Source organism: Aythya ferina (genome assembly GCF_964211825.1).
Source record: "Aythya ferina genome assembly, chromosome: 3".
Taxonomy (NCBI): domain Eukaryota; kingdom Metazoa; phylum Chordata; class Aves; order Anseriformes; family Anatidae; genus Aythya; species Aythya ferina.
Window position 1 is genome coordinate 53030825 of NC_140298.1, and position 27776 is coordinate 53058600.

General features: G+C 37.0%; 1 protein-coding gene and 1 long non-coding RNA gene across 3 annotated transcripts; one reads left to right on the forward strand and one right to left on the reverse strand.

The window, feature by feature from the left end:
- The first annotated feature begins 1251 nt into the window (after window positions 1–1251).
- Window positions 1252–27717, forward strand: MYCT1 (MYC target 1). 2 transcript variants are annotated; one of them, XR_014691862.1, is made up of 3 exons: window positions 1252–1421; window positions 24680–25589; window positions 26625–27717. XR_014691862.1 is itself a non-coding variant. In XM_084515540.1 (2 exons), the coding sequence occupies exons 1-2, from the start codon at window positions 1370–1372 to the stop codon at window positions 25210–25212; spliced, it is 585 nt and encodes a 194-aa protein (XP_084371666.1). In that variant the 5' UTR covers window positions 1252–1369; the 3' UTR covers window positions 25213–27717. The 2 variants fall into 2 exon arrangements, 1 of the variants encoding a protein (XP_084371666.1); XM_084515540.1 differs by having other exon boundaries at window positions 24680–27717.
- LOC311434977 lies at window positions 12626–15522 on the reverse strand. The gene is made up of 3 exons (XR_014691863.1): window positions 15447–15522; window positions 14259–14384; window positions 12626–12837 (listed from the first exon to the last, which is right to left on the reverse strand). It is a non-coding gene; the product is annotated as an uncharacterized lncRNA (long non-coding RNA).
- Window positions 27718–27776: the final 59 nt, after the last annotated feature.

Here is a 27776-nt window from a genome sequence, read left to right on the forward strand (position 1 = left end):
GCTGTATGTTTCTGAGGAAAAAGAGAGAATTTCTATTTGGAATACCCCGTCCAGAGTAAAACTGCCATCCTTCTCATTGTTGTTGACTTTCTCATGAAGTACTAAGGTTGATGTCTCATACATTTGATAATGTGGAAGATTTAATTATTTGCATAAGTGTCCATGTCTTTTCAGCTGCTTTTCAACTAGATTAAATCAATATTTGGATATGTCATTTTAAGCATGAACTTTGAAAACTGTTAGTCTTCCATTAATCATCCATGTATTTTTGCTAAGTATTGAAATTCACCACAAAAAAAGTTTGTTAATTGCCTTAAAGATATATCTAAAGACTTGCATCTATTATTAGCAATATCTATTATTATTATATCTATTAATATTATAATAATTAATAATTATAATAATACCTATTGCATCTATTGTCAGCAAAAAGAGATAGTTAAAATCAGGTTCTACAGAATTTTTTACATATGTACAGCCATATATTTTATTGATTCCCATACATTTTATATTACTTATGTGTCTGTGTCCTCAAATATATTGTGTGCTTTATTATTATTATTATTATTATTATTATTAATCATTATTATCATTATTATTATTGAGTGTTATTATTGCTATATGTTATATTTAGCAGTATTGCCTACAAATTCCATCTGAGATTTACCAGTACATTGTATTAAAACTATTCAAACAGTTAGCTCAAAGCCTGTTTGTGTTACAGAGAGCTCATAATTTAGAATGGGGTGTGGAAAGGAAAAGAATTAGCAGAGGAAATTTGAAGAACACTCATTAAAATAGCAATACCTACAGCTACACTGTCAGGCCTAGCTAGTTCCCCAGACAAGCTGAGGAACAATGGGAAATACTTTAAAATGCTCATACCCTGTATCAGTATACTAGTGAAACGGCATTTATTACAAACATCTTTCAAACATTTATTCCTTATAGAAAATTACCACTGAATATAAATACTTCTGATTTTTTAAAAGAACGTCTTTAAGACAAAAAAATCAGTAAAGGGTAGAAAAACGAATTTGCATCTCTCTATCTCCAGCAGTTCTGGGGCTCAAACTGTTTTGGGGCAGGAGCAGATTTGGTATTGTTCTAAGTCAATTCACTCAGGCTGAGGAAATGACGAGAAGGAAACTATTCCTCTGTCTCAGGAACCATGTGGGGCTCTAAGATAAGGCAAGCAATTGCTAATTTGAGTCCACAAGCAGGAAATGTGATACATCTATTTCCTTTCAGACAAACAAAACAGTTCCCTGGCAGCACAAAAGCATTGCTTCTACCCCTAAATCTCAAACATTCAGAAACTTATTGCTACACTGTGGAGATATAATTTTGTATCTATCATTTGGATGTTATGGATAAAAACAGCACTTACTCTCTGACCACATGGCCACCAAAGTTTTGGGGTAAGCTTTCTGTTTCTTTTTCTAGAATATCATTAAAGTAGATGCTGAGTTTCACTGTTAATTGCCTTAAGAAATACATCTAGAGAATGCAAGCCTTAAGTTTGAAACAAAAGGTAATGAATAAATTTTGTCAGTATTTCTTGCAATGTGAAAGGTTTTTTCCAAATATTTATTAGACAATAAATCAGTCTAGACAAAAAAACAGATATTTATTAGACAAAAAATCAGTTTTATCATGATTTTTGACAAATCAAGACAGCAGAAACCGCCAGGACAGAACTGATTGTTTGACAAAGTCCATTACTGAAGTCAGTGAAAAGGTGTCTATTGACTTCAGTGTGTTTCAGATCAGGAAGACATTCTCAACTGTTTAATAGATGTCCTTAAATAGTAGACATGATTTGTTTCATCTTCTGACAAAAGAAATGGCAAACACTAAACATGTTGCAACCTCTGGAATACACTCTTAATCTTCCAGAATGTAAAATGAGCAGTAATTTTTGTGGTGTCTCATGATCAGATTTTCCTTAATTATTCCTCAATGAATATTTTGATAATCCTCTATTATGACTGTTTTCCTTCACCCAGACCTGGAAATGGTGCATTAACTGATATGTATACAGTGTGTACTGGTAAGATATTTCATATTGAAATTCATTTGAGGTAATCACATTCAGTGACCTGATCTGTGGATTCTGTGGAATCCAGACTCTGTAGAGACTATTTCCATTCAAAAATGCTCTATCAAGATATATTTAGCATTAATATGTATTACCGTTTAGTGGGTATTGTTAGTGTGGATCATATCATATATTATGTGGATCATATTTATGTCTATTTTATTATTGTTATAGAGCCTTTCATTATTGTTAATGACCCTTTCAAGAATCTGTGAAATATCTAAAGCTAAAAAATAATATTCATTAGCAACACAGGGCTTTTGCTATATAGAAGCACCCTGGGAAAAGAGTTGAAAATAACACTACAAGAAGATTTAAAGAAGTTCCTTGATTTCCTTAGTATATGAAGCAGGAGTCTGTGGAATGCCAGCCACATGTTTCCTGCACTGACACATATATTTTCCTATTGGGAGACCATGAGCAACTCATTTCATTTTTGTGTCTTGGGCTAGAAAGTGGGATAATCATACTGAATATCTTTGAGAAATACTTAGAGATTAACTGAAGAAAAAAAAATATTGTTATTAATGTTTAGTTTCTTATAGTCTGATGGACTTTGAAGAATAACTATAATTTTTGTATTGTGGAACTACATATAATTCTAAAATGTTTCTTTCAGAACAAAAAAATTGAAGTGCTTTCATCTGTACTTTAAGAATCTTTGTGTACAAGTTGCTGTCCCTTGTTAATGCAGACTTAATTTTATTCTGAGATAAATTATTGTTTCACACTCAAGTAAATATTCACATGAAACAGCAAAGTTATAAAAACTCTAAGAATGAGCTATAACACAGATTGTGGGTAAGGTGTTCTCCATTTTCATGAACAGTCAAAAAAAAAGGATACAAAAGGTACTTAAAAAGTGAATATTTAATTTTCACAGCATGCAGAGCATGGAAGTGACTCCATTGGTGCTGCTGTTACACACTTTAATTTACCTCTCAGTGTGCCAAGCACTGGTCTTTCAATATGAAGGGCTGTATTTGACAACACAAAGCAACACATTCATGAGCACCTTAATGTTGAAAAGGCCAGTATTACCTCTCACCAGCATTACCCATGTGGCTTGCCAGGGACATATATCCCTGATTACCTCCCTAGCCCTGATTACCTCCCATTTGCTTGTGCTCCAACAGCAGATGAAACTTTGTAAAGAGCTCACACCATCCTGGAAAGTAGAAATCTCTTGGGTTCTTCTTGTATTTTCTGATACAGTTAGAAGAGTTAATAACATTTATCCTTCCTTTCCTTTAGATTCCTATATGATTTCTTAATCATATACATTAGATTAGGGAGGGACACAATCTAGTTCAGTATATAGTTAGCATCAGAACTAAATGACTGATGTAACCTCACTGTAAGAAAACATCTCTTACAAAGATAGAACTGTATTTGCTGACATCCTTGGAGATACATGAGGTAAAAATAAAACTGTGCATAATAGGTATAAATATGTATATTTTTATTAAATGGGAATGCAATATTTGAAACTATGATTTCAGGATAGGGTTTGAAGCTATGATTTTGTTATTTATTTATTTATTTTTTTTTCTAGAATATGTTTTCCAGTCTGTTACACTGTTTTTCTAGGCCACCCACCATGTATGAATGCATTACCAAGATGCAGATCCTTTTCCTTGTGTAGGTGACTTCTCAGTAGCTCTCCTAGACTCAGCCAATATGTAAATTTTAGCATGTGTGTAACAGCTTGCTGAGAGAAAATAACTTTGTGGAGAAAAAATAGGTGCTGTAAAAATTGTAAGAGAAGATATTCATAATGATATTTAATTTCTTATAATATCCTGAACCACCTATTGTCTAACAACTGGTTCCCTACTCAGGAAAATACACAGGCATCCTGTTTTCTAAAGCTGTCTGGTTTCCAATGGTAACTTCACACAAAACATGTAAGAATTATTTTTGAACAAACTAATTTGTCCTCTAATTATGTAAATCATAAATTTACACACATGAATCATCTTACAACTGCCCCAGGCCACTATCTCATGTTAAAAATTTGTGTGATTAAACTGCATAGAAAAGAAAAGGAAAATATATATATATACATATATAAGATAATGTAACATAAAGCATACTATGTGAATTGCCTAAGTAGTCTAAATCTTCTATCTCAATTCATACCGATCCCTTAACACAATAATAAAAACAAAGCAATAACCCCCCCCCCAAAAAAAAGAACACTTTTTTTTTTTCTTCTTTTTTTTTTTTTCAGATTCATTTTAGAGGCCTGAAGAGTCAATAGCATGCTTAGTTTTAGATCCTGCAGGCCAAGGAGTCTTAACTCTTCTGTTAAATTCAGTGAAGCCTGAATAGTCAATAGTGAAGCCTGAATTTAACAGAACTTCATTCTGTTACATTTTTGAAATGCTAAATTATGCAGCAATGTAAAACAGAAGGAGAAGTTTTGCTGGCCTAAAATAATCTTTGTGGGGAAAAAAAAAAAAAAAAAAAAAAAAAAAGGAATGATAAAGTGTTAGTGTTTTCTTCTAGTTTAAATTAATGAGTTTCATAATAGAACTCCTGACATTGTGAGCAAATATCTTCTGTGTAATATGTAGTGAGCATAAAGGCGGACATGTAGGTTGTCGCAGCCCCTGAGATTCTGATTCCTGTTTTGTTAGCCATTGCTCCCTACTACAGAGGTTGCACAGTCTACTAACACATACCTGATTTTTTTTTTTTTTTCAGAGAAATTGGCTGAGCTACTGGAGAATGCAGAACATCTTTTTCAGGTGCCAGCTTTTATGAAGCTATGCAACCTCTGTATTCCCATAGTACATTAGTTTGGCAGAGGTAGAAGCACTTAAAGGCAGCCTCTGCTGAGCATTGGCATCTCATGGGAATGTAGACAGAGAATCTGCATTCGCTTTTTTTTTTTTTTTTTTTTTTTTGGCATTAGCTCAGTGAGAAATTCAGGGTTTGGTATCCATCCATCAACTACTAATCTCATTTTTTATTGTTTAATATAGTCTTTATTGAGTTCATTATGATTTGTAAGTTAACAGAGGAAGCAAAAATATTTCCATTTCAACCAGCAGTGCATTTCTTGTAATTCCTAAAAGCATTTTCAGTCACACAGAATTAAATACAATAAATGGCTTTTAGACAATACTGTTCCTCCAGTTTAAGTGGTAAAATACATTCAGATCAGGAAATTCAATTTAAATATTACGTTTGATGAATACGACAACATCAGAGAGAAAAAGTGTGAGCAGGTATTAATCAGCATAAACCTGGATCCCTAGACAATCCTTCAGTCTAGTTTTACTCAAGTATCTATTTAAGAAATGCAACATTACAATTTAATACCTTAAAAACATTAAGCCAATATTTCCCCCCCCCTGAATCAGAATCTAGGGTGTTATTTGTCTGGAATATGGAAAAATATTGTATGCCAGCTGGCTTTCAACATTTTAAGATTGAGAACTGTCTGGTATTGTCAATTTAAGCATTATCACTTGACTTTTGTAAGCTACAAACACACTCATGGTTTTAAATATAATGCCAAATTTTGTCTTTTCTCTCCCTTGTCTTTACCCAACGGTCTTCCCTCTATTAACATGTGTTTTTTTTTTGCTTGAAAGAAATCGGTCTATATATTCTGCTGGAAAATATGGACAATAGTTCACGAAATCACAGAATGGTTGAGATTGAAAGGGGCCTCTGGAATCATCTGTTTCACCCCCCTGCTCAAGTAGGGACACCCAGAGTTGCTTGCCCTGGACTGTGTCCAGGTATGTTATGAAGACTGACAAACTGGGAGACTCCAGAACACCTCTGGGCAACCTATCAATGAGCATATATACTGTGTTGTGTTACTGGTCTAGCAATAATGGTGGTTAAGGACTTTGAGCCATTCTCTTTATGAATTGAAATACTACTTGTGAAAGGGCAGCATTGACACAGCTCTCAAACACTGAGAATTCTAACCTAGGTGGCCATGGAACATGATTTCTGTGCCAGTATTCCTTCACAGTCTGTAGTGAACTGTATAAGACTGTAGTAACAGTGTTAGACTAGAAGTAACAGTAGCAAATTCAAGTTGTACGTGTGACAAGTAGTATTTGGATAATTGTGGTGACCTGGTTAAGCCTGTTGGCTTCCTCTCTGACTGATGTGACAGGACATTTCCAGCATACTTACTGGGTGTTCTCACCTCATTCTCTGTTCTCCCTTTGACAAGTATCCCTTGGGTCTTGCCTGAGCAGCACCAGGTAAAAACTCCAGGAGCTGCCTTAACTGCCCTGCTGGAGATGTGGACACACAAAGATAGAATTTTGGGCTAGCCTTGGAGCACCTGACAGAAGATTTGGCAGTAGTAGCTTCAACAGTTTTTGGCAGTAGTAGCTTCCTAATCTGATGGCTGGAAAAGACCAGCATAAAATAAAGAATTCCAGAGAGAATATATCCTGGAAGATAGGGCATTGCAGACTTGTAGGCTGACTTTGCAGACTTTGTCAGTTCTGAATTTCTTTAATGACATTATCTTTTTTTTTTTCTTTTTTTTTTTTTTTTTTCCAGTTAGTTAAGACAATATAGAAATAATAGAAAAAAATAACCAGTGAGGATAAAAACTAAGAGCCAAACACTTCAATACAGCTTGAGTGAGAGGGAAATGAGTAGAATGGTACCATTAAGTGTTACCAGAAGAATGATTAATCCATATTGATTTGGTGAAGTTGAACATATCTGAAAGAATAGAAGTCAGAGTTTGTACTAATGCCTCCCTTACGTCACAGACAAACATATATAAAGAAAACGCAATCTTCATACTGAGTCTGCATCCCCCCTTCTGGCAAACAATGACTAAGTCTAGAGTGACAACTTTGCCACTCAGACTTCCCACAGTACCCTATCATGCACTGCCTTAATGACTCTGTGGTTTACTTAAGACTTGAATTTCAGAACCTCATATCTGGCTCATCAAAAATACTGAACTATTGCTTAGGACTTGCACTCAGGGCTTGCAATTTTAATTGTCACATGATGTGTGACAGTAAAAGACTCAACTCATGAGCAGATTTCTGATTTCATGATGGTGTTAGTATAAGAGACGATTGCTTGTAAACAACCTTTCCATCCACCTCTCCCACTTACCTTTTCCAATCAAATAAAAGGCTCAAACTTCCAGGTTTGTTATAGATTTTCCAGAGTCCTGCTGTGTGTTTATTATTTACCTAACTCTCCATCTTCTGACTAATGTTTTCTCCTTTATTTATTCAATCTGACGATTTGAAAAAGTAAAAGTTGTACATCTCCAAAGCTACCTTTCCATAGATATACCCTTAGGACCTCTAGTACCAAATGGCAGCTTTTCTTTCAGTCCCACTTCAAAGCAAAGTATATATTCTAACTGTAGAAAAAAGAACTTGTTTTGAGCATGGAATCCAATGATGCCATTGATTGGTTCTGATATATGTCAGTGGCATGTGAACTTGGACAACCTAATATAAATGTAGTCTAATACATAGGATAATAAATAAAAAGAAAATTTTTATTAACATTTTTGCTTTAAATGGCTGAAAAATTAAACTGGTTGGAAAATAATTGCCTTGAAATCTTTCCCCTGTTTTCAGCCCAGAAAGTATTGATCAGTTGTGCTAATTAGAGCATTATTCCTCTAAAATATGTGTAGAATATTGTCTGCACTAGAAAATTCTGTTGTTTGTGTGAATGGTATAATTTCATAATATTGCCTACAGTACAGAAAAATGTAGAGTATGTTTACAGCCCTTTGTTACAGTCTGGTACGGACAGACCAGTCCTTCTGTATGCAGATTTCCCTGGCTCTATCAAATAGCACATCTGCAAACATACCTGTTAAGTGTTTGCTTAGCTGTGCAGAGTAAAGGTAATGCTGACATGTAGCATCTTCCTCTTCCTCCACCAAGAAAGTGCCCAATGCTGCCCCAAATTTTTATCCATTTCAAATTTAGACTCCCAAGGTAGCTCTCCTAACATGGAGTATTATACATTGATTCTTCCCAAATTCACTGAGAAACTAGAAATGCTTTATTTTCCTATGATTAGCTTGAACTTAGAGCAGAGTGGCACCTCCAAAAGACATTACTGAAAATAAGCATAATGGGAGACAGATAAGTAGGGTTTCTGGAAGATAATACAGCTAATTTTTTTTCACATTTTGGGTGACTATTTGAAAAAGTAGAGAAAAGTACTCTGTGCTGCTTTGCATGAAAGTTGTGAAGATAAGACATTGAGGCAAAGTGTGACAGAATCAGACAGAAAGCTGATTCTGTTTTTGTAAATGTTTCCTGTAAATACACATATTTTTTCAAGTACATTTGTCTGAGGACTAGATGCACAACACACGTATAAAATATGACACATTTAAACAATTCTATGAAAGACAATGAAATCTCTCCATTAATATTAGTTACATCTTTTTAATGTTTTGTTTATTATCAGTCTTAAATTGAATGTGCCTACAAGGTCTTTCCCCAACTCCTCAGTGAAACATTACGACACCAGAAATTTAATAGTGGTGTCTTATTTTCAGATCATTTAACCAAAGATTTCATTTCAATGAGTGACAGTTTTTCATATTGATGAAGAATAATTGCAATATATCTGCATGGTGAAATTACAGAAATCAGGACTGTGAAAATCCTATATAGCTCATCACGACATGAACCAGTTTTATTTTTTGTCCATCACATACACCACACCGTGGGACCCCAGTCAGACTCCAAGAACACAGAACACAGAAATGAATAAATAATGGTAACACTGATAATTCTCAGCTTCACCTGTACAGGAACCAAGACAGGCTTCTTTTTCTCCCCTTGGAAAGGGCTGTAGGGTTGTGCATCCTCCCACACCCAGAAGTTTCAGAATAATTTATGCTGCATCGTTTTGGAAGCAACAGAGATTTCCCTGGACTAATGGCAATCTTTATTTTATTTTATTTTATTTTATTTTATTTTATTTTATTTTATTTTATTTTATTTTATTTTATTTTATTTTATTTTATTTCCCTTTCATTGTGGTTGACTAAATACTAAACCATATGAAAATCCTCTGATAGAAATGTAGAAAAGGTCACATAACTAAAACCCCTGATACTTCTCAAGTGCTCAAGTGGCCAGAAGCTGATTTAAGTGGTCCACACAAATTTGATAATGATCATGATAACTAGAGGACTACTGGAGCAAAGAAGATCCAAATGTGCCACCTCTCCTCTCTCCTCTGGCTAAAGCTGTTAAGATCTCTGCAAGAAAGAGGGATCTACCAGGTCAAGGTCATTAACAGATCTTCCTGTTTCTGGTTAGCCTGACCACAGCCTTAGCTGACTTGGGATGTGTCATGAGGCATCAGCAGAGCAGCCTGGGGTAGTGACTCAGACAGGACAAAGTTTTCATATAAATAGTGCTAATGCTGAGAGAAATGGCAACAAGGTTGTGGGTTTAACTGTACAGCATGTGATGGTGAGGCATTAACAATGATAGCAAACAGCATGGTGTGAACATCAGTCCTTCAGCGGCAACAATGACAGCAATTAATCCTTTTGTTCTGTAACACTTGGGGTCTCCAGCTCCTTCTGTGAAGTCCTCAGGGAATATGCCCATAAAAAAATGAGAAAATAATCTATGAAGTGTTATGTAATAAAAAGGAAGGTGTTGCTCATCTTCCCCGTTTTATCTTCAGGATATGTCTCTGTCTTCCTCAACTTTATTTGAGAACAAATTATTTGAATGACAGATTTTCAGCTAGATTTCTTATTCATGTGGCAATTTTACTGGAACTGCAGTGCTTTTGTGCTTCATTGTCTTCCAGTGTTGTTGAAGAGCACCTAAAGCAGCTAAGCCAGAGATGCTCTGCTGTACCTTCTAATGCTTATGCTGGTGCCAGACTACTGCAGGAAGCCAACACTTTCTCTGTTTCATCAGGGACAGAAGTCATATACCAAATCTAAACATATTCTTCCCACAATGATTTCTCTAGGAAACAGAACTATTTCTTAGTCTTATGCCATGTTTTATTTTTTGGCTTGCTGGCTATATTCTGGAGTTACTGTTTTCTATTGACTACTGGACCATTACCATTTTATATAAACCCCATATAAGAATTTATTAGATAAATCATATACATTCTTCACAAGGTTCAGGCTGACCACACTATTACAATTTTAATATAATGGTATTTATTTTGCTGTCAGTTAAGTAAAAGATTTGATAAGCATGTGAAACAATCTCTTGCATTACTGAAGCATTATATCAATAATCAGTCCTTGCATTCAGGGAGCTAATATGTAAATCCTTTCCAAGATCTTATGTGCAGGCTTGTCAGAGAGATAAAAGTATATATTAATGAGGGACTGATTTTTTTCCTTGACATTCTTCTGGCAAACCCAAAGAAATAAGTATTACTACAGATGGATAAAAACAACAAACTGAGGAGAAGAGACCAGTCTTATACTTACATGTTGTCTATTCAGATCACAATTTCTTCCCTGTGTATAAATTATTCTTTTAAAGTGAATCTGTCATCCTCAGGCTGTGTTTTGTTGCCTCCTAATTACTGCTTCTTTCCTCTTCCCCCACTATACAACCACTGATTTATCAAATGCTTAACTATATTTGGCAGGAAGAATATAGATCTAAGGTGTGAAGAGGCAAAGTTTCTTCATAGTATTATTTAATTAATCAAACACAAAGTGTATACACATTTTGGCAGGTACACCCACTATATTGACTGTGTATTGCTGCTTGTTGTCGCATGAGCCAGCTGCCAAGAAAGTCATGTTTTATTTATCCACTGAATCCAGAAATCTCATCTTTGGGAAATTATATATATGTCTTCTTCCAACCACCATGGCAGTGAATGTCTTGATATCAGCAAAGACATAAAGAAGTATCTTCCTTGTGTACTTTTTGATAAAGACAAACCCCACATAGCTGTATGTTCAACTGTTAGAGCCTTGCAAGATTTCGATTCAGAGGTGTTAGTCTCAGCAAATTCTGGGTGTGCTCAGTTCTTCTTGTAAGAACTGTTAGAGGCAAATACTCTATTTATATTTTATACTCAATTTCCCATTTTGCCATTGTAGCTCATTCAACCAGGAACTGAAAATCTTTGTGAGCCAAATGAATGGTTGTGAGTGGTGTCATCTTCCTTGCACAGGAGATTAATATGAAGTTTGCAGATGGCATGAGATGTCCACGATCAAAAAAAGAGCACAAAATAAAATCAAGATTCAAGAATGACCCTTTTTGTCTTTGTAGGATTTTTATAACCTTATCCCTTTCACTGGGAAAATAAATAAATAAATGAAGTATGGACATTACAGTCCATACTGACTATGGCACATTTTCTTACTTTTCAAAGCAGAAGTTTCACTTTCTATGCAGCCTTAATAAAAGGTACATGTACTATAAAATACTTAAGTTTTAACAGCCAATTCAAAGTTGTGCTCCTAAAAACTCTTAAACAATGTAAATGTAATCTACTGCATTCTTGGGATGCAGTAGATTTGTTTCCAATATGATTAATAAATCCCTTTCTGTCTGAGGAAATGAAAAAGAGAGTTAGGAGATTTTGATTTTTATGTATTGAAAAACAGGACAGTTGTAACTTCACTTATTTGTTACATAGCTTCAATAAAAACATCAACGATACAAATATATACAACATTTTTATGAAATAATGGCTAGAAAATTTTCAGCAAAATAGTTGGGAGAGAAAAAGAAAAGGAAAACAAACAAACAAAACAGACTGTTCAATGCAATGCAAAAACTTCTTAAGGGTTTTGTACATGTTTGCTAAAGGAAACAACCAAGACATTTTCTGCTTCTCAACAGAGGCCTCTACTTGATTCAGTCATCTTATTTGCTGAAGAAAATAAATTCACTGACTCAGACATTTGAATTCCCAATCCAATATCTTAACACATGCTTATGTGATTGTCCTGGTTTCAGTTAGAACAGAATTAATTTGACCATTTAACCATCCTCTCCTCATTTTAAACCCTTTGTTTTAAAAGTTATCTTATATTGATGCCGTCTCTCAGTTACCCAGGGTAATGCAGGCAAAATACAAATGAAGAAGGAGACTATTGATGGCTCAGCTGATTGAGATGTGCAGAAGTCTCTGGTAAGCAAAGCTTGGACCAGACCTTGCACCTGGAGCAAACAGAGCCCAGTGCAAGCATAGCCTTCCAGACACTGCTGGCTCATGTGAGACAAACATCAATGTCTCACTGCACACCAAATCTCCATCCTGAATCATCTGCCCTGGATCATCAAGAGTTGACTAAAAGTCCAGATCAGTAATAATTCCAGTTAGAAATCATACCAACATTTATCAGCTTGTGGTTGCACAGATGGTCACACAGGAAGTACTGGGAGAAATAAAGCTCAAATTTCTGAACTACAGATAGGTAACTGCAGAGTGCGGTACTACCACGTACGAACACATTTAGGTATTCTCAAAATTACATATTCATGGCAATACTTGTTCCCCAAGGAAGATAAATGTAGCAGGAGGTTTATTTATTTATTTATTCATTTAGCATTACTGGATACAGATCAGGTATTTCTGTAATGAAAAATGTAGGAAAATATTATTTAAATAGAGATCCCTCTTCCTGCTACCAGAACATGTGTTTATTGAATATTTTAGATTATTATTCATCGAAGTTCACAAACAGCTCCTCTTCCTTCCATTCTTCAACTTTGTACAACTTTCTTCATTTTCACCTAAAGAAGGATGGACATATCAAAACAAACAAACAAACAAAAACCTACAAATAGAACACTAAATACTATTTTCATTAAAGGCTATTTTTGAACAAGCAATACACAAGTTAAAGCTGTCAGTAGAAAGCAAAATATTCTGTGCCACTATCTCAAAGGCAGTAGCGTTTTGAGTGAAAAGAGCTGCTTTTGAGAAGCTTTACCATTTTGGGCCCCATTAGATTTCCTACATACCTGCATCTTGGCAGAAGCTGTGTCTGTTTCTTTCATTTTGTCAGCACTAGCATATATGATGGACATTTACAATGGAGCTAAAAGAGATGGAACTGTAAAAAGGAGATTCCTACACTCCTGGAAGCAGCTGAGCAGCCCTGAGCAACAAGGAGCAGAAACAAGGCCTCTTGACAACAGAAGGAGACACTTATGCCCCAGCAGCAAACACTGGAGCACTTTGAAAACATTCTGCATTGAGAAACACTGTTTGTAGGATTTATGAGACAAGCTGAAATGTGGTTATGTTTTGTTTTTTTTTTTTTTTTTTTTTTTTTAAACACACCTTGTCACTCTGAGTTTTCTCCCTTTTAAAATATTCGACTTTATGTTCTAGTAAGACTTAAGTTATCAGTATGAACACTTCTTGTCCTTTTGTGTATTTTCACAGTAAGAACAAGTGTATCCTGATACTGTGTTTCTTTGGTCTCAGACCACATGCAGCAGAACTGCTGTGGTGGGACTGAGGATGGTTGTAAATTATTCCTTACACTAGACTTCCCAGTAACTTGGAAAAAAAAAAAAATAAACAAATAAATTAAGGACTTTGTTCTAACTTTGGATTTCTTCTGTTTTCTTGAATGTAACTTTCTTTTGTTTTCTTTAAGATTTACTCCTTAATTTTAGGAATTTCAATAAATTGTCCTTATAATATTAGGATATCACTCTAGTCAGCCATGCTCTGACCATATAGGAAAAGATTTTATTCTCAGGATCTGTAAAATAATCTTATCAATTACATAATAACTATAAAATCATATTGCACTCTGGCAAATTGTGTTTTACTGTTTAGCTTAGTTTTATGCAGAGGACATATAGCTTTGGCCTGTGCTCTGGTGTTGTGATGCTGATAAGAATGCCTTGCCAGAGGACTGTTTGCTGCACAAGCAAAAAACATCACAATTACATTACTATCTTTGTAACGCATTAAGAATTATAATGAAACCACACAGTAACAAAGTTTCTATCTCTGCACAAAGAAATCTTTGTTTTATATAGTTTGTTGTACAAACAGGTATAAAGTTGTACAAAGGTATGAAATTAAACATGCTGACATCTCCATCTTAGATGTTTCCTTCTGATTATTACAGCTACTCTTTATTTATAATTCTAGTAAAACTCAACTGCCAGTAATATCAATGGACCATTATTACCTCTGAGTTGGTTTATAGGATTTTGAGATAGCATATCCCACTGTTCTGGATTTTTATCATGATGAATGATGGTATTAGTAAACAAAGAAGATATCCTCTAATGCATGGAGTTCATTCTGGACATGGCTGGGTAGCAAGAAAGAGGAATTTAAGAACAGAATTAACATCATGTTAATCATGTTTCACAATAAGTACATATATTTGCAAAGAAAATCTGTACAAACTGTACTTCACTAGACTAATAAATACATGTATTTATTTCTGTTGTGCCGCAGTGTACCCCACTTTCAATGCCTCTGCAAAATGCTAGTTCTAAAGTGCTATGGCAGCATAATTCGGAGTCTGAGTTTTCAGATACTATTAAGTTCTCCTTTACCCTTCATCATATGCTCATTGTTTAGGTTTTCTGACACCCTATTTTGAGTAAGGTATTTTATGTACTGTTTAGACTTCCACCATGAATTTCCAGCAGAGGGCAATCTTGTTCCTATGTTGGTGGAACATTTGAGAAATAAACCTACTAGTAAACTGCTGTTCCTTCTGCAGTTCAAAAGGGGGATTAATCCAAGGACATGGACTATGCAATTTTTTTCCTTGTCATTTACTTAATAAATTTTCAGACACTTCTGGAACTTATCTTAACTTCTCAAAGAATATTTTAGAAACTGCACAAAAATTACATCTGTATGGGCCTTGAGCTGTCATCTATATTACTTTTGTTGTTTTGTTTTGTTTTTCCAAGACAGGATTGACTACATTACAAAAAACCTTGATTAATACATATTTTTAGAATCTTTAATGTGTGTACATGTGTTACCCACCTGGAATGGTTCTTAGCTGTCCTCATCAATAGAAACACATTTTGAATTTTAAATTTGAATTTCCCTTGCTTTATTTTAAACCCAGTACTTTTTTACCTGATCTGTAGCAGACATAGAAACTTTATTTGCAGCAACAGTTCATTTAATAGAAGTGGGAGAATTGCTTTTAATTGCTGTAGAAAAGGATCTAGCAATAGCACAAGATGACATTTCTGACATTCTGACAGCCTAACTATCTTGTTTTATTAGTTCTTGTGTCCCACACAGTCTGCCTTTCAGCTTTTTTATCCCCCTCCCCCTCCTGCCCCAACAAATTCTGTTTTCTACACCTATCTTCATCTGGTTGCTTTCTGGATGCCACAGTTACCTGAATCACCTTGTACTGTAGACAATTATTCTCTCCCTCTTATCACAAGTGCTGTGTGACCTTTCTTAACGTTTGCAGTGACTAAGATCACAGCTGGCTGCTTTCACAAAGCAAGTGATTCGCCCACCCAGCTGAATCATGGGCTGCCTACAAATGATTAATGAGCGGCTGGTTTGCTAATACAATTAGTGACAACGATAAGGAAGATAGTAGTGTCAACACTTGTCAGTTACAGAGAAATTGTTTTTTTTCTGAACTCAGCATGACAACAGCAGCACAGGAGTTGGCTTCTACTGTCAGCCTCAGCCTCAAGTTAAGTCTTCTTAGAGTTCCTAGAGCCAGTATAAAATCTTTGGTACTTCAAGTCAGTTGAGATCTTCTGTGCTGGGAAAAAGTGGTGGCTGTTTGGGTGTAGGGTATTTTCCCTTTCTACACACTGCTTGGGATGCACGAGGAGAAATAGCTGCAGCCTCTCCACCTTACACCTGCACATTTAAAGGGGGCTTACAAAAAAAAGATGGAGAGTGACTTTTTTCATAGGCAGCTAGTGATAAGACAAAAGGGAATGGTTTTAAACTAAGGGAGATGTGGTTTAGATTTTATTTTAGGGGGAAGTTCTTTACTCAGAAGTTGTTGAGACAGGTTGCCCAGAGAAGCTGTAGATGCCCCATCCCAAAAGGTGTTCAAGATCAGGTTGGATGAGGCTTTGAGCAACCTAGTCTACTAGGAGGTGTCAACCTGTGGCAGGGGGGCTGGAACTAGATCATCTTTAAGGTCCCTTCCAACCCAAGTCATTCTACTATTCTACTATAGCTGCAGGAAGATTCTATGAATTTGTTAAAATTTTAACAGATCATGGCTACTGCTGTTTGATTTTGCACAAATTGGACTAAGTTACAAACATGCACTGTTGATTGTGATGAATCTCACTTCAAAATTCACCAAGACTCCAGTAAAACAGTATCTCAACCATTCTTACTAGTCAGGTTACTAGCTTTGTCATTCATAAGTAAGTGCAATTCATACCTAAATACGCTAGCTGGTGCTCAACGCTAAGCTGTGCAATAGCCAGGAATGTATTCCCATTCTGGTTTGTAAATCTTTATACTGTTTTTTGTCTCTGCCAGTTGTCAAGGTCTTTCACCTCAGGGACAAAGCAGTGCGTGTGTGTATAAGCATGTGTGCATGTAGGGGAACTGCTTACTTATTTGGACAAATTTTGAGTCACTGGCTTGTGGCATGGCATAAAGGAAAGAGTTCATAAAAATGTGAGATGGAAAGAATTTAAATGGAACAAAATTTAGAATTCTCCTGTTTAGATGAAAAATATAAAAATATCTCATTACCACCATACAACATGGTAGTATGTTCTGATACTTTTCATGTTTGTCACTTCTCTGTCACTTCTGAGGGACAGAGAAGAACCAAGAAACATTGACACTTTACTAAGCAACAAGAAAATACCTGTGAATTGTCTCAGAGAAATTAGGGAGGGCTCCTCTAAAAAGGTAATGCATCCATTAACTCAGCTGAAGTGTCTCTATACCAATGGAAAGTGTCTCTATACATCATGGAAAATGAGCAGGAGTTGGAAATCACAGCATGCTCACAAAACCATAACCTAATTGGTATCACAGAAGTGTGGTGGGACAAATCACACAACTGCAGCACTGTAATTGAGGGCTACAAGCTTTTCATAACAGAGAGGAAAGGAGAGATAAGGATGTTTCCCCCTATGTTAAGGAGTGGATACATTGCAAAGAACTACGTCAGAAACAACCACAAACAGGTTGACAGCCTGGGAGTAAAAGTTAAGGACTGGACCAAAAAGGACTCTGTATGGTTGGGGTATATTACAGGCTGCCTGATCAAGGGAACCCTGTTGCTGAGGCCTTCCTGCTTCAGCTACAAGAAGCACGATGCTCACACACTCTCATCCTGATGGGGGATTTCAGCCACCTGGATGTCTGCTGGGAAAGCAGTGTAGCAGGCTGCAAGCAATCCAGAAAACTCCTGGAGTGTGTTGAGGATAGCTTCCTGGGCCAGGAATTGATAAACCGATCAGAGGAGAAGTGTTACTGGATGCAGTGCTCACCAGTGCAAATAAAGTCATGAAAGAGTTTAAGACTGGTGTCTGTCTGGGCTGCAGAACCTACCCCCTGGTTGAATATTTGATCTCAAGGAATATATACCTGGCAAAGAGCAAAGTCAGTGCTCTCAACTTCTAAAGAGAGAACTATCAGATGCTTTAGGAATAGTGAACGAGATCCCCACAGACACTGTCCCAACACACAGGGGAACATGTAAGAGCTAGTAACTCTTTAAGGATGCTTTTCTTAGAGCACAAGAACTCTCCATCCCCCTGCATAAGAAAGTGGGCGGGGAGGGAGGGAACCCAGGATGGCTGAGCAGGGATCTGCTGGTCAAACTGAGGCACAAGAAGGAAATGCACAGGCAGCGGAAGTGGGGACATGTGGCCTGGGAAGAGTACAGGGATGCTGTCTGGATGTGCAGAGATGGGATCAGGAAAACCAAGGCATAGAAGGAACTAAAATTGATGATGGATTCAAAGAATAACAGGAAAGAATTCTGTAGTTACATGGGTCAAAAAAGAAAGGCCAAGGAGACTGTACCCCTTCAGATAAATGAGAAAGGAGTAATGGTAACAGTAGACGTGGAGGAGGCTGAGGTGCTCAACAAATGCTTTGTCTCTTGCCATTCTTCAATGGCAGTCAGGCATCTCATGTCACTGCATCAACAGAGAGGCCAGCAGGTTGAAGAAGGGGATTGTCCCCCTCTGCTCTGCGTCTTGTGAGGCCTCACTTGGAGTACTACATACAGATCTGGGGCCCCCAGCACAAGAAGGAAGTGGACCTGCTCTAGCAGAGCAGGAAGGCCACGAAGTTGATCAGAGAGCTGGGGCACCTCTTCTGTGAAGACAGCCTGAGAAAGCTGGGGATGTTCAGCTCAGAAAAGAGAGAGCTCTGGGGATACCTCACTGTAGTCTTCTGATACTTAAAGGGGGCTTATAAAAGAGATGGAGAGTGTTTTTACACATGCAGATAGTGATAGGACAAAGGAGAATGGTTTTAAACTAAAAGAGGAGAAATTTAGGTTAGATATCAGGAAGAAATTCTTTACTCAGAGCACCCTCTGAGTACCAGCAAGGTATTGGACCAGGTTTCCCAGAGAGGTTGTAGGATGCTCTGTTCCTAAAGGTGTTTAAAGCCAGGTTGGTTGGGGTTCTTGATAACTTGATCAACATGGAGTCAACATTGGATCCCTGCCAATGTTGGGGGTGTTGGAACTAGATGATCTTTGAGGTCCCTTCCAACCCAAGCCATTCTATGATTCTATGATTCCATAATTTCTTACAGAGTTGAAATCAAGCAGCTTGTATGTGATATGTTCTGTAAACAAGCTTGCTGATGTCCCCGTAAAATAAAGTTTGCATGTCATATAAAATGCCTCATCCTAGTTTTAAGTAGGTGGAAGAAAAAGCAAATGGGAAAACTACTCTCAGTTTTTGAAGTAAATAGGAAGGATCTTGCACTAACAGAGTATGAGTAAAGCATCTCTATAAAAACCTGAGTTTGGATCAGAACAGTGCCATACTTGACTGACAAACTACCTTACCATGTATCATAACTTTGAGATAAAGCTACTTAATTATTTCAGCTTTAATAAAGCAACAACAACATCAAAATGTTAATAGCTCCAAAACATAAAGTAGATTGCAATATTTGTAAGTCATCTACTAGATATTAATGATCTACTAGACATCTACTAGATATCAAATGTATAGGCATCATCTTGCTGTAGGGGTGTTTTCTACGTCCTTGTGCTTAGTGACAGCATGAGGAGAACAGATGTTAAGAAGGCTGGCTGGTTCTTTATTAGTTGTTGGCAATGATGCAGTTCAGATTCAAGTCATACGTACACAGCCTGGCTAAATGATGCTATTCTACTTCTCTGTTCCATGCATACAATTCTTTTGGCTCTCTCTCCCCACCCCCATCATGATTCTTACCCTTGGAAGCTCTCACTGAAAATGCTATTTTCATGATTTTGAAAGATACTACTTAACTCTTCATGTATTTGTCCAGTTGAAAAATTTGCAAATGTGTATTTCCTTGCAGGGTAAGGAAAATCTTGTGTCTGCCTTAACTTTTCACACTGGTTAATAGATCATAAGGCTATAGGAAATATGCAAGTCCAGGGGATTTCCTGAGTTCAAGGAGCAGCATGTTTCTCCAGCCTTTATGCAGCCAGAGATAATGACAAGAGAAAATTTTTCTTGGGAAAATTCTTACATTTTAGTCGAGCAAAATCCTCAATGCAAATGTGTTTTAAATTCAAAGGGATGTCTTGCTATCTGTTGTGGTTCATGAAAATGAAAGGAAAATGAAAGCCTCACAGAAATAAGATATTGACCTGAGTACACATGCAAGGATCCTGTTAAGCTCCATGGTAGAGGCAGGATCCTCCATAATGAAAAGAAAATTTATTTCCTGAAGAGTTTGGCTGATCCAGGGACTTACAAGTCAAAGTAGGGATTATGTTAATTTTTGGTGAGGTATACCCCAAGGTATACCTTCTCAGAAGATTTACAGATTGGTATAAGCCCTCTTTGTCTGGCCTTGCTACTGTTGCCCAAATTGGATGGAAAGAACTTGTTTCAGGGCCATAACTAGGAAAAGTACCTTATCAGCCAGTCTATTATTTTTACTTATAACATGTCCAAATTTCTTGTGTGGTTCTACAGAGTATTAGACTGTCATCTTGACAGGATGTATACTATAATATAACACTTCATACATACATCTCATGGAATTTTATAAAAAGGCTCAAAGCCAGCTACAACAACCAAGAAAAAACTTTGCATAGAAAAATCTTGCACTGTATAGAAATAGAAAAGGAAAAAGGAAAAAAAAAAAAAAAAAGAGAGAGAGAAGAAAAAAAAAAAAAAAGCCTTGCAAATCTGTAGAACTGCCTTTGATTCTGCATGTAGAAATTCATGAGGAGAGAAGAGAAGGAATTCAGGAGTTGCCCAATATGGACAAAAGTTGGGCTGATAGATACATGTTAGCTTGGCATTCAGATCAAGGGTAACCGCTAGGAGACATGGGAGTTAATGTGGGTTCCAAACCTTCCACATTTTGACATGGACATATTGGAAGGACCACAGATAAGAAAAATGATGTAGCTCAGATATTCAATTGTTAAACATGCAGCAGGCTTGTGTTATGTTAATTTCTTTATATCCTTTTATTTCTGGCTTTGTACCTCAAAGTCTGTCTTTTCTTGTTCTTAAAACAAAACAAACAAACAAACAAAAAAAACAAAAACAAACAAACAAACAAAAAAAAACACCCTTAATTCTTCATCTCAGCTGGTATTAGAGGTCAGGTGTTATGGGTCAAAGTTGGTAAAATTGGTGAGATGATGTACCCAATCTTTTCAATAGTAACATAAGCAAATAAAGTGGAAAGTGTGAGCAGCCTGAGAAACATACATCTCAAAACATATTTAGGGAACCAGCACCAAAGGAGCTATTGTCAGCATTCCTACCTCATCCCCCCTTTTTTTTCTCCTTTTTCTTCTAAAAAGCAGCTGACAGAATGACTTGCATAGCTCTCAGCAAGCTATAGGGTATTATAATGGCTCCATAGGAGATACATCCTGGTAGTATTGCTCTGACTTTCTTGAAAGGCTTGTTCTGTCCTGGCACTGCCCCGATTAAGGAAGAGAAAAACAACTCTGTGAAAGCCAGCTGTTCCCCTCAAAATCCCAGGTGCAGCAAGTCCCTCTCTGCCTTTGATCTTTTCCTCTGTTTTGTAGTATTTTCTCCAATGCACCTCAGGGCTGTGATCACTGGACGTTCTAAAGAGGAAATCAATGGGCATAGATTTACAATTCTTCAGTGTAAGTTTTTAGACCTGAATTACATTTCAGTGAAATTCATCCTCTGCAGGGAGTCAACAAAAAGTAAGTTTGGCTTATTAGTGTGCCCCCACAGTTCCCACTGATGTCAGGGAGAGTCTGGGAACAGAAAGAATAAAGTACCTGTAACTCATGGGTCTAGTGATATTTCTATAATAGGAACCAGAAGGATTAAATGTGGGTACAAACTGAAATGAGAGCATATGGGGAACTGCATGGGGACAGCAATAATCAGTGTCAACCCAGCTGAGTTTCCCCAGGGAATAATTTGACCCTCTATTTTTGCATTCAAATACAGAGGTAGAAAAATAAAAGAATCAAAGAAGTTAAAGTAAATGAAGACATTATGAAAAGGGATAATTGTTTGTGCTGTACCTCCAGCACAGGGGAAGAGCACGTGGGAAGGAATGAAGAGCTACACTCAATACTTTTGTCAATTCCTTCATCTGCTTTTAACAGTGTGAAATGCCAATTTGATCATGCAGGTGGTGAAAATTATGCCTAGAGGGATGCAGGGACAAACTCTCACCATGGTGCACAGCAGCCCCACAGTCAGGTATGCTGGTGCAGCTTGCTGTGCTTCAGCTTACACTGGAGGATGCTGAGCCCCATAGAGGACCCCTTCTCTACCTCCATGCTGGAGTCAAGATACCAAGCAGGAGTGGGGTTGCTAGGAAGCAGCACAGCCCCCTGTGCCTGGGGTATTCCTTGGCAGTCTCAAAATATAACAATGTATCTAGCATTCTAGCCAAGATGTGAAATAAATCAACCTAAGAAAGGGTTAGCTCTTGGTCTACTCATGGCCATGGAAGGATGGGAGTAGGGGCATTCATACAGAAGCTCAGGCCCTTGCACAGGGCTGTCTGTCATTAGGACAACTCTTGGGCTCTATTCACTGGAGGCCACCAAAATCTGTCTCTCTCTTCCTCCCAGTATGAGAAGGAATTTGCAGTAACAGAAGGTGTTAAACACATTAAAACATCATAATAGCCTGCTCCTGACCAAAAAAAAAAAAAAAAAAAAAAAAGTGGCACACTAAGGCCTGCTGTGTCTCTGAAGATTATTTTATAAAGGGCAGAATCATTATGCATTTATCAGAAGGCCGCTGATGGTGACAGGGCTCTGATCTGTGGTCCAGAGTTGCAGTGCAGAATGCTGCTGCCTGTGGGTTCCTGCAGAAAGCTGACCAGACAATTGACCTTTGGCTGCAGAATACCCAATCAAGAGTTTCTTAGTTGTAAAAAATGAGGGCTTAAAGAAAAAAATTGTATTTTGGGTCAAGTCTGGTCCACCTCTGATCTGAGGGACAATAAACTGTTCCTAACAGCAAGCTGTGCTCTGCAACAATATCCAATGCTTTATGCCCCCAGACTTTACTTTATTCTGCCTTTTGCAAAGTGTAGTGGTCAGACACCTCTCTGAAAGTAGAGGTTATGAGCAAGTAACAATAGGATTCTATAGACATCCGAAATGCCAGTGGCTTAATTAGAACTTAAATTTTCTGGGCCTCCTGAAACTCCATATCTTTCCTGAAAAATACGAAGCAAATAAAGTTGGGTAGGAAATTCACAATGGTGTCAATAATACATGATAATGTTACTCTGTCTTAAATCCTTCACTGAAGGGTGAAAAGAAGAAGGTAGATAAGGAATTCCTTTCCTTATTCCTTTCCAATTACCTTTTTAACAGGAATGTTTCACAAACGTCATAACATAACACAGACAACAACGCAAACAGAATAAATATTTCAAACATTTATATGTCACTTTTTCACTCATTTCCTCTTTGCTCCACTGGTAGTCAACACAGTTTCATCTTGTTTGTGATCCAATCCCTATTTGTATTTTTAGGGAATATATAAAGGTTTTGCATTCATTTGAGGCCTCATCCAGGATCAAAAAGATATGTCTAAATTTTTTAGTACACCAAAAAAAGCTGGTACTGAGTTGTAAATGACAAGTTTTCTGAAGCAACTAACCTATTCTTAGAAATATATGAGGAAAAATTCTTATTCTTCTACCTGGTGAAACCAGGTGGGGGAGAAAATGATCCTAGTCATGCTTTTTTATTTTCTGATCTCTTAATGCTTGAAAACAAGTATGAAAGAGCTAGAAATGTACTTTTCCTAATGGCAGATTAATGCATCTTCAAATTAGTTGTGGGGGATGGGAAATATTTAAGGGACTTAGTATTGCTAATGGTTATCTCTGACCTAAATCATTTAGGATATGGTAATTCACATTAATTACTAAGAGGATTTAAAGTCTCTTTTACTCAGCAGTAAAAGGCTGGGACGTGTTCTCATGTTGTAATAAATACAAGGCTTAATCCATTAAGAACATGGCAGAAGCTACATCTCAGTTGTAATAGGTGAGTTAGCAAACACGTACATGTAGAATATAAATATCTATAAAAAAGTCATCAAGTCTTCATTAATCCATACTTTATAGTGTTCACAGAAACAAATGTTTGGCGGTTTTACAGCACACCTTGGTGCTAGTGGGTGGCCATTTCTGAGATAGACTACAATTTTTCCTACCAGAGACTGGTAGGAAATGCAGTCTACTTTCTGAATGTTGTTGAATTAAGCAAATTAAAGAAAAAAAAATACCATATAGCACAGAAAAAGGAGGATGTTGATCTCTTCAGAAAGGGTTCAGGGGAGGGCCACAAAGTTGATCAGAGGGCTGGAGCACCTCTTTTATGAAGAAAGGCTGAAAGACATAGGGCTGTTCAGCCCAGAGTAGAGAAGGCTCTGGGGTGACCTTATTGCAGCTTTTCAATACTTAAAGGGGGATTATAAAAAAGGTATAGAACAACTTTTTGCTCAACCAGATAATGACAGGACGAGGAGAAAAGGTCTTAAACTAAAAGAGGGGAGATTTACATTACAGGTCAGGAGGAAGCTATTCACAATGATGGTGGTGAGGCACTGGAACAGGTTGCCCAGAGAGGTTGTGCATGCCCCATCCCTGGAGGTGTTCAAGACCAGGTTAGATGATGAGGCCCTGAGCAACCTAGATCTAGTGGGTGGTGTCCCTGCCTAGATGGAAGGGGTTTGGAACTAGATGATCTTTAAGGTCCCTTCCAACCCAAGACATTCTATGATTTTATGATACTATGATAGTATGACTTGCTGTGTTTATGCTGTAAGGTTCATGTGTTAGACACAAAAATCTTAGGGAGTGTTCATCTTTTAAGGAGGCTGCCATATTCAAATCATCTTCAAGCAGGGATATTTTTTCAGGACTAATGAATTAACTCTGCTGTGTATTTTTGCTGTATTTCAGAACAGATAACAATCGCTTTCACAGTGTCCATGGTGATTGGACTGGTGATTGGAGGGATAATCTGGGCCTTGTTCACTTGTTTGTCCCGTCGCAGAGCTAGTGCTCACATTTCCCAGGGGAGCTCTTCAGCTTTCAGTCGTCGGTCCAGACCTGCCTCCCACAGCCAAACTACTGGCAGGACTGGATTTTACCGTAACAGCAGCTGTGAACGTCGGAGCAACCTCAGCCTGGCCAGCCTCACATTCCAGCGGCAAGCCTCCTTGGAGCAAGCCAACTCGTTCCCTAGGAAGTCAAGCTTCCGTGGGTCCACCTTCCACCCTTTTCTGCAGTGCCCTCCCCTCCCTGTGGAGACGAACAGTCAACTGATCACCCTCACTCCCACCAACACAACCACAACCTTTGTGGGAAGCACCACCAACAGCTTAAGTCGACCTGAATTCCACTGGTCTAACAACAGCCTCCGCATCTGCCACTCCACACAAACCCCTCCTCCTGCCTATGAAACCATCATAAAAGCATTCCCAGACTCTTGAGCCAGGTCCTTGTTGCAAATACACATGGACATTTTAGGAAGAACCACAAATGTCTCATTTTTTTTGCACGCTGAAGATCTCTAAGAAGTCTCCAGCTGCTGTGACACATTGCAGAGGGGACGTACATTGCCAGGAGGCGGGTAGTGCTGATTTCTTAGAGCACTACGTCCCACTGTCCAAGGAATCACTCGTCTTTGTGCTGCCAGCTCTGATTTACTGCCTTACAACATGCTTACATATTTCTATCTCTGTAATGTAACCATTGTATCTTTTTCTTTATAGGAAACAAAATGTTGCCACACTTAAGAAAAAAAAAAAAAAAAAAAAAAAGGAAAGAAAGAAAGAAAGAAAAAAAGATAATTTCTTCAAGAAATATAGTTCTAGGAATTACTCATATACAGATTTCTGCAAATTTCACTATTCTGTTCCTTTTTTTAAAAAACAAACAAACAAAACACATGTTCTGGTTCTATGTATTTTTTCCAAGGATATTAAACTTTCAGTGAAAACCTCCTATTAACCAAATTCAGAACAGCTTCTAAAGAAGAAACATTATACAAAGACCCCATAGGAGATTTGACATCACAGTCCAGTCCGTGGTAATAGGTATCCTGTTCTGCTGATTGTAAAGGACCTTAAAACACTCTATATTAGGTCTGTTTGTATGAAATTCCCCACAACATGGGAAAGATGGTGAGATATACTATGTTTCATGTAAAAAGAAGTTTCAAACAGCATAGCAAATGCTTGGTAACAATTATAAAGATTTTTCTGTCTGCAGCCTGCAGAACACATAGTCATTTTAACATTTTAAAAACCAGTAAGATTGTATGAGAGCAGAAATCCTGATATTTCATTTTCTAGTTCTGGTTATCAAGATAAGCGTTTCATGAATAATAACTTTTTAATTTTATTTATTTATTTTTAATTAAGTTACCTGTTTTGCTATGGGATTGCTCATTTCCTTATTTCAAATTGTATTTCTCAAATTTTACCATAGTTCAATTCTTCCTGGCAAGTTATTCACTGAAATGTATTTCACTAACACAGAAATTTAGGCATCTATAGATGAATACTGGGATTGTACAATTAGCTAGAATATAAAGATAAAGATGGAATATTTACTTAAGGTTAACTTGACTGTTAATACATGTATTATGTCAAGCTAACCTCTGGTTTAGTAGAGACTAATTGCACCAATGTGAGAAGTTCAGGATTTAGAAATAGCACAGACAGATAGGGACTGATTTAGGTTTTATTATATCAGTTTCTTGATAAGTATTTCATGTTCAAATAAAGGGAAAAGAATTTCCATAAGTAGAAGAACAGTCCTTCTTCTTGCTTAGAAATAAGCCTTTTATTCTTAAAAGTGTTGGGCAATTACCAGTTGCAGAACCCCTGAATATGAGTAGTTCGCTCCTATGCTTCAGTAGAGAGCCTGAGTCCTCACCTTTCCTTTGGGAGGGAAAAGGATTCAGCAGCTTTCTAGAACAGGCAAAATGTTTCATATTTTACTTTGCAGGCTTTTGGTATCTAGCAGCATGCATCTCTCTACAGAGTTCAGCATCCCTCAAGCAGCACCACTACTGCAATCTTCCAGCTCCATACCTTTCCACTTGCAAATATTGCTACATTGAGCTTGCAAGCATTAGTTATTATAAGCTGCAATTATTACTTATTGTAAAATCAAATTATTTTGCATTTATTTACTGACTGTTTTTTGTTGCTTTATTTTTAGCGTACAACATTTTCCCTTCTAGAGGGATGTATGTTATTGCTAGAAGAAAACCACTTACGGCGTTTACAGAGTTTCACTGCAGACACTATGGGTTCTAGTACACTGACGACTTACTGATAAGACTGTAAAACTGCATTTGTCTGATCACAGACTATGGACTTAAAACAATAGTCCTATGGAGAAAGAAAGTTGTGTTATTTTGTTCTTTAATAATATTTTTTCATTTACAGTTTTATTGAGTCTGGTGAACTTCATTGCATTCACAAGTACTTTTATAGTGTGCTGGAACTAGAATAGGTGAAGCCACCTATTCTGACATGCCTACAAACAGCAGAGTTTAAGCCTGCTCCCTTTCTTTACTGAGTTTGGTGGACTGTTTGAAGAGACATCTTGGTGTGTACCCGGGAGGCCAAAACTGCTCATTCCTTGAGATAAATCATTTTAGACAAGTGATTTTTTACTTCCAGTTTATAAATGCACATTACATTATAGTAGAACTTTCCACAGCATATTATTGCTTGTATTATACTATATTTAGTAATCAAAGTAGAAAGGGAAGCTTAAATGTACTGTATTTTTTTCTTCCTGAAATCTGCACTGGATATCAAAATATTTTTTATGTCCCCCAGATTAGGGGGATTAAAAACACAGGTTGTTTCATGCCTAATCAGTTTGGCGGTCAGATACCAGTTTAAAAAATATCTGAAATGAATGTTTTGCAAGCTCTGTAGAGGTTTCAGAATGTGAAATAAAGATGTTACAATCTCTCTCTCTCTCTCTCTCTCTTTTTCTGTTTTAAAAGATAAATATGTTGACTTGTATAAAA

Excerpts from the sequence above, each read along its gene's own strand:
- MYCT1 (XM_084515540.1), top strand. The coding sequence starts at position 1,370 with ATGGATAAAAACAGCACTTACTCTCTGACCACATGGCCACCAAAGTTT. Across the intron at positions 1,422-24,679 it reads ATGGCCACCAAAGTTTTGGG|AACAGATAACAATCGCTTTC; the intron begins GTAAGCTTTCTG and ends GCTGTATTTCAG.